The 16,048-nt window shown below is 46.1% G+C and overlaps 1 protein-coding gene across 1 annotated transcript in view; it reads left to right on the top strand.

The window, feature by feature from the left end:
• Positions 1–6,693, top strand: part of LOC132397998 (dermatan-sulfate epimerase-like protein) — a 39,299-nt gene extending 32,606 nt beyond the window's left edge. The window contains exon 3 of the mRNA XM_059976870.1: positions 1,154–6,693. Coding sequence (XP_059832853.1) covers positions 1,154–3,731 — 2,578 coding nt within the window. The 3' untranslated portion in view covers positions 3,732–6,693. The remainder of the gene's footprint in view (positions 1–1,153) is intronic.
• The last annotated feature ends 9,355 nt before the right edge of the window (positions 6,694–16,048 follow it).

The following is a 16,048-nucleotide window of genomic DNA, read 5'->3' as shown; positions in this document are numbered from 1 at the left end:
AGAGATGAGAAATAAACATTAAGCTTATCCACAAACTGCTGCCTGTGTCCTGACTTGTCCCAAGTGCAAATAGTCAGGCTATCCAGGAGAATATCTTCACCGAGAATGGATTCATACTGCACAGGAACAAACACTTTGGTCCATCATGCCCATTCTGTCCAGCAGGACAGAATTATATAAACACCATTATGGTCTTCTGTGCCTTGGTGATTCTGAATTCACATCAGGTTTACTAACAGTGACACATGACATGAAGCTTATTGTTTTGCAACAACAGTACAGTGCAAAGATGTCAAATTACTATGAATTTAAAAGAAGCAGTGTGAAAGCAAGTGAATAATGGACCATTCAGAAATCTGATGGTGAGGACAGGAAGCTGTTCCTCTACTGTTTTCTGGCTCCTTTAACTCCTCCCCAATAGTAGTGATGAGAAGAGGGTGCGCCCTGCATGCGGAGGGTCCTTACTGATGGGTGCCACTTTCTTGAGGCACTACCTCTTGAAGGTGTCCTCAATGGTGAGTCTACATCCCTCTGCAGCCTCTTGAGATCCTGTGCTTTGGAGCTTCTAGACCCCTTCATAGCTTTGAGGTGCAGAGGGATCTTGCAGTCCAGGTGATATTTTACTGGAAGTGGGTACGCAAATGGATAAGGTGGCAAAGAAGGTAATTGGTGGACTCAGGAGAAGTGTAAAGTGACCAGCGTGTTACGCCAGGTAGGAGAGAGGAACAGGGATGGAATTGAGAGACATAGGCAGGTGGATAACAGAAAGGGAGAGGCCAAGTTGTCTGAGATTGGGTTGGGGGCTGTTTTTTTGTGGAGGGGAGACAAACGCTGGAAGGAGATGAGCAGCAATACAAAGTCTTCTCTCTCTCTCTCCCTCTCTCTTTCTCTTGTTAACTGTCTCTCTTTTTCGTTAACTCTCTCTCTCTCTGTCCCTCTCGTTAACTCTCTGTCTCCCTTGTTAACTCTCTCTCGTTAACTCTGTCTGCCATCTCTTGTGTTGCAGGTTTCAATGCTGGGCCACTCTGGGGATAAGGGTTGTCTCATCTGTTTAGGGGACTGACCGGATGGGACAACTGGGAACGTCACTTGTCCTCCTCCCCCTTCTGTGGTTGCAATTAAATGTCTGCCTCTTTTCTCCGCTCTGCTGCAGGTTCGTGCTCAGGGACGGCAGTGGTAACTGGCTGGCCAGGCAGATCCGCAGGCACCGACCGAAGGATGGGCCGATGGAGGCGTCCAGCGCACACCGCTGGTGCACCCTGCACACGGAGTTCATCTGGTACGACCCCGGGCTCACCCCCCGGCCGCCAGCCGTTCATGGCAGCCCAAGGCTGCACGTCTTCCCCAACTGGGGGGTGGTCACCTACGGTGGGGGACTGGAACAGGAACCGGGCCACACCTTTGTCTCCTTCAAGTCAGGCAAGCTGGGTGGGCGGGCCGTCTACGAGCTGGTGCACGGTGCCGACAGTTGGGGGGCCGGCAGGGGGCGGCCGTACTCGTGGATCGACGGCTGGAAGAGCTTCAACCCGGGCCACGAGCACCCGGACCAGAACTCCTTCACCTTTGCACCCGGTGGCCGTCCCTTCGTATCCGAGGCGCTGTACGGCCCCAAGCACAGCTACCTTAACAACGTGCTGGTGTTTGGGCCCTCGCCCAGCAGCCACTGCAACTGGCCCTGGGAGGGCCAGCTGGGTGAGTGCGGCCAGTGGCTGGACTGGACGACGGGCGAGGCCGGCGGCTCGGCCGGCGAGGTGGTCACCGCCTCGCATCACGGCAGCATGCTCTTCACAAGCGGCGAGGCGGCGCTGGCCTACTCATCAGCCATGGGGCTGCGCAGCGTCTACAGAGCGCTGGTGCTTCTCAACGCCGAGACGCTGCTGGTGGTGGATCACCTGGAGCGTCGGCCGGGCTCCCCGCTACGCCACGCCAGTGCCTTCTTCCACAACCTCGACCTCGACTTCCGCTATGTGCCGTGGCGGTCTGAGGAGGGCCTCCACGGCGCCCTGCTCGATGTCTGGGACGCCCAGTACAAGGCGGTGTGGTTCAGCGCCGCCGGTGACAGCCCCGAGCCCCAGATCCAGGAGGCCGAGCAGGCGGCCGAGTTCAAAAAGCGCTGGACCCAGTTCATCAATGTGACTTTCGCCTTGCGGGGGCCTGTCACCCGCATGGCGTTCCTGTTCCACGGCCCCTCTGTCCGGGTCGGCGACTGCCGCTTCCTGGAGGACGCCAGCGCCGGCCTCAAGGTGGCTCTCACCGTCAACGGCACGCCCGTGGTGGTGTGGCTGGCCACCCGGCACCAGGACCCCAGCTCCCGCTTCTCCTACCTCGGCTTCGGCGGCTATGCCAAGGTGGAAGAACCGCACCAGGTCACCCGCTTTGGCCTTGGCACTGTCTCAGTGACGGCCCAGACCCCACCCCTGTCCCATTCCCTCCCGGGCCCCACGGCTAAAGTGGTGGCGGTGGCAGCAGCGGCAGCTGCTATGCCCTGCCTGGCCTTGGGCCTAGCGGCCGTCCGCTCTCGCCTCTCGCTCTCTTTTGGTCGCCTGCTGCGGCTAGCCATGCTGGCAGCAATCAGCCTGTGGCTGACGGAGCTGGCTGCCCTGTGGGCCGCCTGCCGCCTTCCCCTCTGCAGTGGCGGAGGGGGAGAGGGGGAGCCGGTGCCCGCTTCCCCCTCCCTGCAGTGGGACCAGGCGCTGGGAAGGATGTCGCCACTGGTGATCACCTCCCTCCCCGGCTCTGGTGCTGAGATCCTGCGGCACCTCTTCTCTGACGCTGCCGATTTCCTCTATGTCCGGCTGCCTACTGAGCAGGCCGGCCTGACTGAGGCCGAGTTCGGCCTCGACCCATTCACTGATGCTTGCGAGTGGACGGCCACCGAAGCCCGGCAGGGTCGCTATCGGCTCGTCCAGGGCTGGCTCCAGTCCCTGGTGCACAGCACCAAGTTGCACCTGCAGAACCTGGTGCTCCACCCTAGGGCCAGGGGGACCCCGCAGAGGAAACAGAAGCACAGGAGGGTCTCCCCGGGTGGCGAGGCCACGGAGGGTAATACAGAGTATCTGGGGCGGCTGCAGAGACACCTGGACGCCCACCCCAATGCCCGTGTGGTGCTCAGTCTGAGCAGCGGCGCCTGGACCCTCAAGATGCCCTTCGTGCATGGCGTTTTGGGGGCCCCGACACGGCTGATGCTGGTAGTGAGGGATCCTCGAGCCTGGGTCCAATCCTTGATCTCCCATGCCCAGCCCGGGCTCTCCTCGCTGGGGGATGTGCCCGGGCGCCTGGCCGCCCTCTTTGGGGAGGGGGCGGGTGAGCGGTGTGGCTCTGCGGCCTTCGAGTACAAATCCCTCCAGCGGCAGTTTGCTGACCCGACCAAGAGCGCGGTGGCCCTCCTGGCTCACCTCTGGCTTGCCAGCATCAAGGCGGCAATGAGGATCAACGAGAAGCTACCGTCTGAGAACTACCAGCTGCTGAAGTTTGAAGATGTTGTCACACTTCCTCGAGAGACAGCCGAGAGGGTTTATGCCTTCCTGGGCTTCCCTTTGCCTCCTGCCGTACTCAACAGGATACTGTTTGCCACCTCGACAAACCTGCTCCACCTTCCATTCGAGAGCGACCTTGCATCTGGCAACCTCCACGCCTGGAGGGAAACGATGTCCCTGCAGGATATCAGGACTATCGAGGACATCTGCTGGTCAGTGATGAGTCAGCTGGGCTATTCGAGGTTTACCAGTTGAAAGTCGAACTGTCTGGAGTGGCAACTACGATCCAGGCAGATTGAACAAAGAATAAATCGCACGGTGGAGTCCCAGGAGCTCTTATGAGGTTTCACTTGAAGAGCTTGTGCAAGAGATGGAGGTTGAATCCTGAGAGGGACATTTAAAACTGGGGCGAGATGGTTCACTTCCAACTCCAGAGCCCATGTGGTGCTCGGTCTAAGCAGTGGTGGTTGGGCGCTCGAGTTTCCTTTCAGACAGTGAGGCTGGTGGATGCAGTGAAGGGACTCACACACAAAGTTCTATTCATGTCAGTTCAACAGTAAGCTTGGTCATGCAGAAACATTTCCCAGCATTCAGCCACAGGCCCCAAGATTAAACTCTCAAATGTTTCAGATTGGGCCAGTCAGAGAGATTGCAGTCTGCCACTGCAGAAATCATTGCTAGGAGGATCATACAGAGATGCATTGGCGATGAAAGGAGGTTGGCTTTCCGTGGCACCTTGGTGGAGGTGGTGCTGAATACTTGTTAAGCACTAGTAGCAAGGAGATCATTCATGAGTGTGGATTTGTCAGGCTCTCTCAGGGAAATCCCAGCTGTTGTCTGCACGTGTAGAATGGTGAGGTTCTGACCCAGAACTCACACCATCCTGTGATTCAGTCCAAAGAACCGCTCCTCACAGCCCCAGTGATCCAGCTTCTATTGTGACTTCCAACATTCTCTGTGTGCAATTTGCATATTCTCTCTGTGACCCTGTAGGTTTCCCACAAGTACACCTGTTTTTTCCTGTATCCCAAACATATGCAGGTTGATAGGTGATTTGGCCACTGGAAATTGCATCTCATGTGCAGCTGAGTGGTAGAATCTTGGGAGAAGCTAATGAGAAAATGGGGAGAATAAAAAATTGGGATTGGCATGGGACTACTTTGGAGAGAGTTGATGGAACTATGGAGACAACAGGTTACAGGGAATGTTAGTGGAGAACGGGATTGCTTTGTTAGCTGGTATAGACACAGCTGGCTGATGTAGCATCCTTCTGTGTGTTGTAAGGAAATAATATGGCAATGAAACATGGAGATCTGAGACTCATACTGCAGTTTATGGGTTCCTTGTGTTAAGTCCATAACTTGAATTCCAACTTCCCTTTGGAAATGTACTTTGGGAATGCTTGGATTTGAGAAGGTTATTGGTAAGTTATAAAGATTACTGGGTGCAAAGGAGCAAACTTTTGGGTCATTTTAGATGCCATTGCCCAAGGTGTGTTGGGAAAGCTGCCGGTTTGAGTGGGCAGCAGACAGAAAGGACATCGGGTTGGGTAACTTCCACATTTGAACTATTCCTCACCTGACACTCTTCCTCATCATTAACTTAACATTAACAATACCAAGCACAGGTACTGTACAGATCACTACTCTTTCGTACTCCATCTGCCTATCACCCCTCCTCACCTGAATCCACCTATTGCCTGCCAGCTCCTGCTCCACTCCTTTCCCCATCTCTTGTTAATGGCTATCTCCCCTCTATCTTTCTGTCCAGATGAAGGGTCTCAACCCGAAACATCAATTATCCGTTTCCCTCCACAGGTACTGCCTGACCTGTTGAGTTCCTCCAGCAGTTTGTCTTTAGCATGGATAAGGGAGCTAGTACAGACAGAAAAGGCCAAATGGCTTCCATCCATACTGAAATATATTTCTGTCTGGTAAATATGGACATGGCAGTGACAGCAAAACCCTTCGTGGGGACACAAGGGGGGAAAGGCATAATTTGATTATGAAGACAATTGGAAGGTCTGACCATATTTTCTTATGTCTAAAGAGTAGGAGAGGCCAGTGGCCTCCTTGCTTAGTGTTTGATTTTCTGTTGAAGTAATATATTTGGAAAGTTTGAGTGAAGAATTGGGCAATTTTCCAGCAGCCCGTCCTTCTGTGAAGCACTCCTCCAGCTGTTTGACTTTCCATTACAGGAGTCTGGAGTGATTGGTGGACTGTCCAAAATGAATGTTTTACAACCCAAGTATTATTGTTTGGCAAAGAATGTCCAGTTCCCTACATGGACCAAAGAGCCTGTTCTATGTTGTTTTATATGTGGTTCAATTGTAACATTTAAGAGAATTTTGGTTAGGGACATGGATAGGAGGCATTTGGAGGGATATGGTCCATTGCAGGCATATGAGACTAGACAGAAGAGCAAGTCAGCATGCACAAGATGGGTGAAGGCCAGTTTCTGTGCTGAAAACTCTATGGCCATGACTCTAAAGCCCACATCAATAGTAGTGAGAAGAAATATCCAATTCAGACAGGAGGGTGATTGTTTGGTGCCAAGGATTAACCAGTTAACCATGGGTTTCAGAGCAAAGTTGGATGAACTTCTAGGCCTTTGATGGGATTCTTTAAATGGTGTGATGGACCATATGATTTCTCTCCAAATCCTGCATGCTGTAATAAATAATCACATTTTGCAATGGTTGTGATTGATAAACCGTCAGATTTGAGGGTTTAGACTTTTTTTAAAGATTACACCAGCAGTGTTCCTAAATTATTGGGAAATGTTACAGTGTGATTAATGTGACATTGCAAACAGCACTTGCTAGCCATTGAATTTACAAAGTATGTGGCAGATTGGAATCGTGGAAATGTGAATTTAAAAGCTGCCTGATTACAGATACTGGCGAGGCTGACATGTGTAGCCAGAGAGTGGTTAATAATTGATGCCTCTATGAGAGGAAGCCTGTATTTCTTATCTAAATAGCTCTCGTGGAGTTGGGATGAAGATGGTGCATATTGCATAAAGAATGTTTCTGTGGAGGAAATAGGACTGAACAATGTGGCTCTTGCTTCTTTATACATGATAGACGTGTTGGACACTGTGATCTGGTTCGATTTTCTTGTTCATGTTCTGATTCATTACGACGTACAGAGCCTTTTTCTCTCCACACCTTGAGGATTATATTAAAGAATATTAATAAAAATAACAATCGTTTGAACCTTTTTGGTATTGCTTATTGAGTACAAAATAACATCCTTCCATGGATGACTGTTGAATGTGTGATACAATTATCTTCTTTTTCAGATGGAGGCAGAAGATCCTCCACAAGTGAAGGGATTATTTGTTATGGGCCATCTAGAAATACAACACAGAAAATTGCTCTTCTGTCCACTGAGTCTGTGCTAGCTGTCAACTGCTCATGTAGAAATCAGGCACGCATTAACACTCATCCACATTTTGATCTCCCCACATTCCCATTAGTGAATAGTCTACTTTATCCTACCAACCTGTAAATTATTTGCTAATGTGTACATGCACGGTAAAATCTAGAAGGGTTTGTTGGGAATGTGGGGAGAACAAAATGGGATAAGTGTAAATGCGTGCCTGATTTATTTTCTCTCTCAATCCCATTTTCTTGCCTTCTCCCAGTAACCTTTCATGCCTTTATTAACTATCAATCCTCAAGAGAAATATAACCAATGACTTGGTCTCCACGTCCATATGTGGCAATAGATTTTACAGATTCCCCAATCCCTGTCTAATGAGATTCTTCTTCATCTCTGTTCTAAAGGATGTCCTTTTCTGAGGCTGTTCTCTCTGGTCCTGGACTGTCCCTCTACAGGAAGCATTCTCTCCACATCCACTCAATCTGGGCCTTTCAACATCTGATAGGTCTCAGTGAGCTCACCCCTCACTCTTCTAAACTCCAGTGAGTACAGACCCAGAGCTAACAAAAGCTCCTCATGTGTTAATCACTTCAATCCTGGAATCATTATCGTGAACCTCCTCCGGACCTTCTCCAATATTTTCTTAGATAAAGGGACAAAAGCTGCTCACAATACGCCAAGTGTGGTCTGACCATGCCTTATAAATTCTCATCATTTCATCCCCGTTTTTATAAGACCATAAGATACAGGGGCAGAATTAGGCCATTCAGCCCATTGAGTCTGCCCTGCCATTCCATTATGGCTGACCCCAGATCCCACTCAACCCCATACACCTGTCTTCTCGCCAGAACCTTTGGTGCCCTGACAAAAAAAGAAAGTATCAACTTCCACTTTGAATATACCCACAGACTTGGCCTCCACCAGTCTGTGTTTGAGCACTTCACAGATTCACCGCTTCTTGGCTAAAAAAAATTCCTTCTTACTTCTGTTCTAAAATGTCATCCCTGAATTTTGAGTCTGTGTCCTTAATTTCTAGGTACTGGATACTCCCACCACAGGAAACACCCTCTCCACATACACTTTACCTAATCCATACAGCATCCAATAGGAGAATTATACATTCAACTCACAGACCTCTGTCGATACCCCTGCCTCCCCCCCTTACCCCATCCCTATCTATAATTTTAGTCTGGTTCTCTTTCTCTCTCCTTTCCCCCCCCCCCCCTCACTACTATCTCTCCCCCCTGCCCTACTTTTCTTTCCCTTTTATTTCCCATAATTCTCCACCTTCCCCAGCCCATTTCCCTCCAGCCTATCACTTCCCAGATCTCTACTTCATCCCTCCCCTCACTTCTTATCCCCCCTCGACCATCCCATGTTACTTCACTCCTGATGAAGGGTTTCAGCCCGAAACGCCGTCTCTACCTCCTCCCATAGATGCTGTCTGGCCTGCTGAGTTCTGCCAGCATTTTGTGTTTTTTATTAGCTTTTTTACCATTGACTCAACCTGTAAATTAAACTTCTGGGAGTTTTGCATGAGGACACCTAAGTCCCTTTGCAGCTCTAATGTTTGACTTTTTTCCCCATTTAGGTAATGGTCAGCAGTATTGTTTCTTTTACCAAAATGCATCATCATAAATTTCCCAACACTGTACTCCATCTGCCACATTTTTGCCCATTCTTCCAATTTGTCTAAGTCCTGCTGAAATCGCATTGCTTCCTCAGCACTATCTAACCACCCCACCTATCTTTATATCATCCTCAAACTTTTCCACAAAGTCATTAATGCTATTATCTAAATTATTGACAAACAATGAAAAAGTAGCGGCCCCAATACTGACCCATGAAGAACGCCACTCATCACTGCAGCCAACCAGAAAAGGTCCCCTTTATTTCCATTTGCTGCCTCCTGCCTGTCAGCCATTCCTCTATCTATGCCAGTATCTTTCCATAGGATTTAATCTTGTTAAGCAGCCTGATTTTCCCAATCCCATTGCATACTGAAGTCCCCCATTACAGTTGTGACACTACCCTTACCCTTTTCCAGGTCCCTTTGCAATCTCAACCCAACATCTTGGCTACTACTTGGAGGCCTATATATAACTCCCATACTGCTTTTTCTCCTACTCATGCAGTTTCCTATCTCCACCCTCAAAGCTTCAACATCCTTTTGAAACATGTTACCTCTTTGGAAAGATGTAATTCCATCTCTTACCAACAGAGCCACACCACTGCCTATGCTTTCCTGCCTGTCCTTTGGATACAAAGATTATCCTTTGATGTTAAGCTCCCAACTATGACCTTCTATCAGCTACAACTCAGTAATGCCCACAACATCATAGCGACCAATCTCTATATTCTAGTCCTCTTGAAATGAATGTTAACATTGTATTTTTATTCCTTACCAGTGAATCTGCCTGCAAGTTCACCTTTAGGGAATCCTGCCCGAGGACACCCAAGTTCCTTTTCATTCCAAACTCCAGCTATTGGAACATTGATTTCTGGTTGTAACTTTCATAGACCATGCACAGATATACTTTGCTTCCCTCTGTGCTTGTCCCTGTCAGCTTCAAGTCCAGGTGAATATCAGTCTGAGTTGTTACCTGTTGAACTTCACCTCTTTCAGAGCATTTACAGAGCTTTCCTTGTAAACTCCATTAATTGGTTTCTCAGGGCCCATGAAAACTTGCAGTTGGCAGTGGTCCAACAGAGGCTGCAAAGTGGTGAGGGGATATTATTCTACAAATATCCACCAGCATCTCACACTGCGATATAGTCAGAGAGTAATACAGTAAGCAAGGAACTGAATCGCAGGGTAGTATATGGTGACACATAAATATACTTTAATAATAAATTTACTTGGAACTTTAAACCAGGCTCTTCTGCCTAATACATTCAAGGTACTTGCAGAGCTAGCCCCAATTCCCTGTATTTGATCCACATTCCTCTGAACTTCCTGTGTAAATGTTGTGATTTTATCTGTGTCTACTACTTCGTCTGGCAGTTCCTTCTAAGTATCTACCACTCCCTGTATGGAGAAATTTGTCCCTCAGGTCTCTTTTAAATTCTTCCCCTCTCACTTTAAGCCTACCCCCTCTAGTTTTATTTATTTATTTAGTGATAAAGCCCTTCTGGTCCTTCAAGCACCAACCCAGCAACCAGGGACAACCACGATTAACCCTAACCTATTCATGGGACAATTTACAATGATCAATTATCCTACCCATTATATCTTTGTACTGTGGGAGGAAACTAGAACACCCAGGGGAAATGTACATGGGGAGGACATACAAAGACTCCTTCCAGAGGATGCTGGGATTGAACTCCAAAACCTGATGCCCCAAGCTGTAATAGCATCACGCTAATTGCTATGCTACAATGGCGCCCTAGAAAACTGTGATTTCCATCTTATCTATACCTCATGATTTTATATGAATTACCACTTCAGGAAAAGTAATTCCAATAATTCCAGTCTATGCAGACACTCTTCATAATATAAGCCCTCCAATCCTAGCAAGATGCATGTGAATCTTTTCTGCACACATTCCAGCTTATTTTCATCGTAACTATATTCTGGCAGCCAGGCCTGCACACAATACTCCAAGTGTGGTCTTAACAATATTTTGTAAGGGTAAAATGGCATTCCTACTCTTGAACTGAATGCCTTGACTGGTGTACTTTTGTACTCAGCACTCTGTCTCACTATTGCTCTGAGATGGGCATAGGTTGTGGAGCTTTCTTCATCAGAGGGAAATTGTCTTCAATATCTTTTAGGTGGACTGGCCGAGATCCTTTTTATTTGTTTTTTTATATTTGCATCCTGGAATTTGCTGGAAATTTTGAAGAACTTTCAATAGGGGCATGATTGAGAGCATCCTGACTGGTATGGAAACTGTACCTCCCTTAATCCCAGGATTCTGCAGAGAGTGGTGTGGACAGCCCAGCACATCTGTAGTTGTGAACTTCCCATGATTCATGGCATTTACAAAGCCAGGTGTGTGAAAAGGGCCAAAGGATCATTGGAGACCAGTGTCACCCCAACCACAAACTGTTCCAACTGCTCCCATTCAGGAAACGGTACTGCAGCATAAAAGCCAGGACCAACAGTCTCTGGGACAGCTTCTTCCACCAGGCCATCAGATTGCTTAATTCATGCTGCTGTGTTATATTGACTATCCTGTTGTACATAGTACAAAATATTTATTATAAATTACTATAATTGCACATTCAGACAGAGACATAATGTAAAGATTTTTACTCCTCATATATATGAAGGATGAAAGTAATAAAGTTAATTTAATTCAGTTCATGTTGGTACGGGCATGCTGGGTCCGTGCTGTTGGTGAGCAAATGGATGGATAATTTCTGGGGGCAGACAGGAATGAAGGGTTTGGTTTACAATCAGTTGAGCTGTGGATGGAGGAAAACAGGCACGATGGGTTGGTTGTCCCTTTTGTATCCAATATTCTGAAGATCTATGCAGTTCCCCTTGAGAGGGAAAATGCTGCCATCCTCACTTGGAATAACCCTACCTTCTTTTGGAACAGAATGTACCGGCTGTCGGGACGGCCAATGGACTTGTCCCAAATATGCCCCGAGGTGTGATCCTTGAACATATGTTGTAAGGTGTCTCCAACGGACCCTCTCTGCAGGGCTCTCTGAAGGTTTCAATCTGTATATTCTTTTATGTGTTTTTTTTTTAAATCATGTCTTGCAACACATGCCCAGAAATGTTGCCTTTCTATGCCAAGGAGTGATAAGGTAAAAATGCCAAAAAGTACATTGTGAAGAGCAATGATTAACTTTCACCTAAACATAGACCCTATGTTCTGGCTGGCATGAGCCTGTAGCTCCCCCATTAGGAAACCCTGATGGAGCTGCAGATGTGGTGAACATTTAATAACAATTGTTGCACTATCTATATTCTCTAGTTGCATTCTTCTTATGTTGGGGCCAAACACAATATATTGCATCGTACATTGTAAGTAATTTGAAAATAAATTTGATCTTTATGCTTTGGTTAAGAATCCAGCATATTGGTGAAGGACGGTGAAACATTGTCCTCAAATTCAGCAGTCCACATAAATCCCCCCATCTTACCTCTGCTTCCTGATTGTAAAAGCCTTGCTGCTAACAACAGTTTACTGCGGAGACGTGTGAGATTGCAAATGCTGACACCTGGAACAGGAATCTAGATGCTGAAGGAACTCAGCAGGTCAGGTAGCATCTATGGAAATGAATAAACAACATTTCAGGCTGGGGCCTTTCATCAGGATTGGAAATTATGGGGGGAAGGTGACAGAATAAGAAGGTGCGGGAGGAGAAGGAGTACAAACTAGAAGATGATAGGTGAAAACATGGGAGGGGTGAAGTAAGAAACTGGGAGGTGATAAGTGGAAATCTGATAGGAGAGGAGAGTGGATCATGGGAAAAAAGGACAGAGGAGCAGCACCGGGGGAAGGTGATTAGCAGGTGAGCAGAAGACGTAGAAGGCCAGACTTGGGGAATGATGAAAAGGAAAGGGAGAGGGAAAATTACCAGACTTTGGAGAAATCGACGTTCATGCCATCAGGTTGGAGGTTATGTACATAAAATATGCAGTGTTGCTGGGAATGGCCTCATTCAGGTAGAGGAGGAGGCCATACACTGACATAGATTCATAGAGAACTACAGCACAGAAACAGCCCCTTTGGCCCATCTAGTCCATGCTGAAACTACTCCAATTGGCCTGTACTGAGACCATAGCTCTCAATATCCTACTATTGACCTGTCCAAATCTCTCTTAAATCTTAAAATCAAGCTTGCATGGACAACTTGTGCTGGCAGTTCATACCACACTCTCATGACCCTTTGAGTGAAGAAGTTTCCCCTCATCTTCCCCTTAAGCTTTTCACCTTTCACCCTTAAGCCATGAGCTCTGGTTGTAGACCCACTCAACCTCAGTGGAAAAAGCCTGCTTGCATTTACCCTATCTATACCCCTCATAATTTAGTATATCTCTATCAAATCTCCCTTCAGTCTTCTATGTTCTAAAGAATGCAGTCCTTACTTATTCAATCTTTCCTTAAGACTCAGGTCCTCCAGACCCAGCAACATCCTTGTAAATTTTCCCTGTACTCTTTCAACCTTGTTTACATTTTCCCTGTAGGTAGGTGACCAAAACTGCACACAATACTCCAAATTAGGCCTCACCAACATCTTATACAAATTCAACATAACATCCCATCTTTTGTACTCAACACATTGATTTATGAAGGCCAATGTACCAAAAACTTTCTTTACAACCCTATCTACCATTAAACCACTTCCAACAAATTATTGATCTATACTCCCAGATCCCTTTGTTCTCCCTCAGTTCTCCATGCCCTGCTGTTTACTGTGTTAAGTCCTACCCTGGTTGGTCCTACTGAAGTGCAAAACCTCACACTTGTCTGCATTAAATTCCATCTGCCATTTTTCAGCCCATTTTTCCAGCTGATGCAGATCCCTCTGCAAGCCCTGATAACCTTCCTGACTATCCACTATCCTTCCAAACTTGGTGTCATCTGCAAATTCGGTGATCCAGTTAACCACATTATCATCCATGTCGTTGGTATAGATAACAAACTACAATGGACCCAGCCTGATCCCTGTGGCACTACACTAGTCATAGGCCTCCAGGCTGAGAGGCAACCCTTTACTACCATTCTCTGGCTTCTCCCACAAAACCCATGTCTAATCCAATTTACCATCTCATCCTGAATGCTAATTATCTGAACCTTCTTGACATTTTGGAATGTAAATGGGAATAATAATTAAAATGTTAGGCCACTAGGAAATCCTGTTGTTGTTTTTGCAAATGGAGTGGTGGTGCTCAGGAGACTGTTTGAGGATCTTAAACCAAAGCCGTCCAATTCTTGATTTCCTAATCCTGGGGAAAAGACTGAGTGCATTTACCTGATCTAAATGTTTCAAGTAAGGATGGCAAATTCCCTTCCTTCAGAAACTCCATTCAATCAGTAAACCAGAGGCTCCTGATTTATTAAATGACTTGATTTTAAATTCCTCAATCTTTGTGGTGGGTTTTAAAATTGGTTCACTGCACAAAAAGTTGAGTTTTAGATTCAGTCACTAAACTCTACCCTATGAAGTTAAAGTGAAGTGTAATTTTTTTCCTGTGGGAATGTACTGCTTTGGCTCACTTTTATACAAATGCTTTAATGTCAAAGTAACTGGCACAGACTGCTTTCAAACTATTTAGCCTCAACATTCTTATCTGCAAGATTTCAGGCATGGCTGTAGCTCATTTATTTTATTTAGGCTATTGAGGATATCAGTAGAGTGGGAATACCTGTGGAGCAGGTCCAATCCATTGATGCAATCAGGAGGAAGGCATGCCAGCGGAGTTTGAGGATATTTATTATGTCACCAAAGACTTACAAATTTCTGTAGATGTAAGGTGGACATCACTTTGGCTGCTTGCATCTAATACGTAGGATCACAAGAGGCCGCAGAGGATTGTAGACTCAGCCAGCTCCATCACTGATAGAAGCCTCCTCAGCATCAGGGACATCTTCAAGAAGCAGTGCCTCAAAAAGGCAGCATCCATCACCAAGGAGGACATGCCCCTGCTCATTACCCATCTGGCACAGGAGGCAGGTGGAAGACCCACAATGATTCAGAAACAGCTTCTTTCCCTCTATTATTAAATTTGTGACTGGTCCATGAACTTATGAATACTACTTTCTAATTCCTTCTTTTTGCACTTTTATTTTCTTTTGTAATTAATAGTAAATGTTTGTCATTGCTCTGTACTGCTGCTGCAAAACAACAAATTTCACATCATTTAAGTCAGCGATAATAAACTTGATTCAAATCTAGATTGCTTTTTTAATGGAGTTGATGGGTGACTGGATGCTTTCCTATGATGCTGTCTTGTTTCTACCATTGGCTCAAAGCATCACATTCCCACATGGGAATATCTTGGGACAGAAGTCTGCTGGTGGTTGTGACATAGTGCCAGTATCTTCAATGGTCAGCCTCTGCTCCAAGACCGATGCTTCTGGTTGGATAATTTCCAAACCAGCTGGCCATATTATCCAAGGGTCCAGGTTGAAATCAAACACAGTGTTGTCAACATAGTTAATAAGTTTATGATGATTCAAAACTGATGATATAGCAGACAGTGAAGAGGTTTTCTATGGTTTTAGTGGGATCTAGATTAACTTGGGATGTTGATAGGATTATAGTTCATAGTTCATTGAAAATTAAGATACAGGTAGACAAGATGGCGAAGAAGATATTAGGTACATTTGCCTTTATCAATCAGGGTTCTGGGTACAAGATTTGGGATATCATGTTGTTGCAGCCCCACTCAGTAATGTAAAACACTTATGTTCTTAGTATATCAGTTCTGAGGAGGGATCATTAATCTGAAATATTGAATTAGTTTCTCCCTCAAAAGAAGGTACCTGACCTGTTGAGTATTTCTGATACTTATTAATTTTGCTTTGAATATCTGGCTTCTGCAGCTTTTGTGCTTAAATGTCTAATTTCTCATTTATCTTTATCATTTGAAACATAACGACATGATTTTAAAGATTCCTTCATGCTTTAATTTGTATCTACACCTGGAACTATTCTCCCCTTTTCTCTTATTTGGTAATAGAAAAAGTAAACTTCAATTGCCCTTCAGTTAGTATTGTGGGTACATGTTATTAAACCAAGTCCAATGTCAACATTCTTGATATCAATGAACTAGATATTGGAAGTGGACTGCATTGAACAGTCACTGCTATTTAAGAATATTCTGAAGAATGAGGGTCTTCAGCTCTTAAGTTTAAGTTGGAGAAGCTGTTCTCCTTGTAACAAAGAAGGCTGAGAGATTTGTTAAAGTCTGGCAAGTTCATGATTGTTTAACTAAGGTGTGTATAGGTAAGATCCTTCGATTGGCACATGGCTCAAGGATCAGAAGGGACAGACTTAGAACATAGAACAGGAAACAGCACTGTGTAGGAACAGGCTCTTCAGCCCACAGTTAAAGGCCTCAATGGAGTGGATGTGCAGGGGATGCTTCCAATATTGGGATAGTCTTGGACTAGAGGGCACAACCTCAGACTAAAAGGATATCCCATTAGAACAGAGATGAAGAGAAATTTCTTTGGCCAGATGGTGGTGAATCTATTTGATTCATTGCTACAGATAGTT

The sequence above is a fragment of the Hypanus sabinus genome, chromosome 1 (genome assembly GCF_030144855.1).
Source record: "Hypanus sabinus isolate sHypSab1 chromosome 1, sHypSab1.hap1, whole genome shotgun sequence".
Classification (NCBI taxonomy): domain Eukaryota; kingdom Metazoa; phylum Chordata; class Chondrichthyes; order Myliobatiformes; family Dasyatidae; genus Hypanus; species Hypanus sabinus.
The sequence above is the reverse complement of the archived record's forward strand: the minus strand, read 5'-3'. Positions and strand labels throughout refer to the sequence as shown.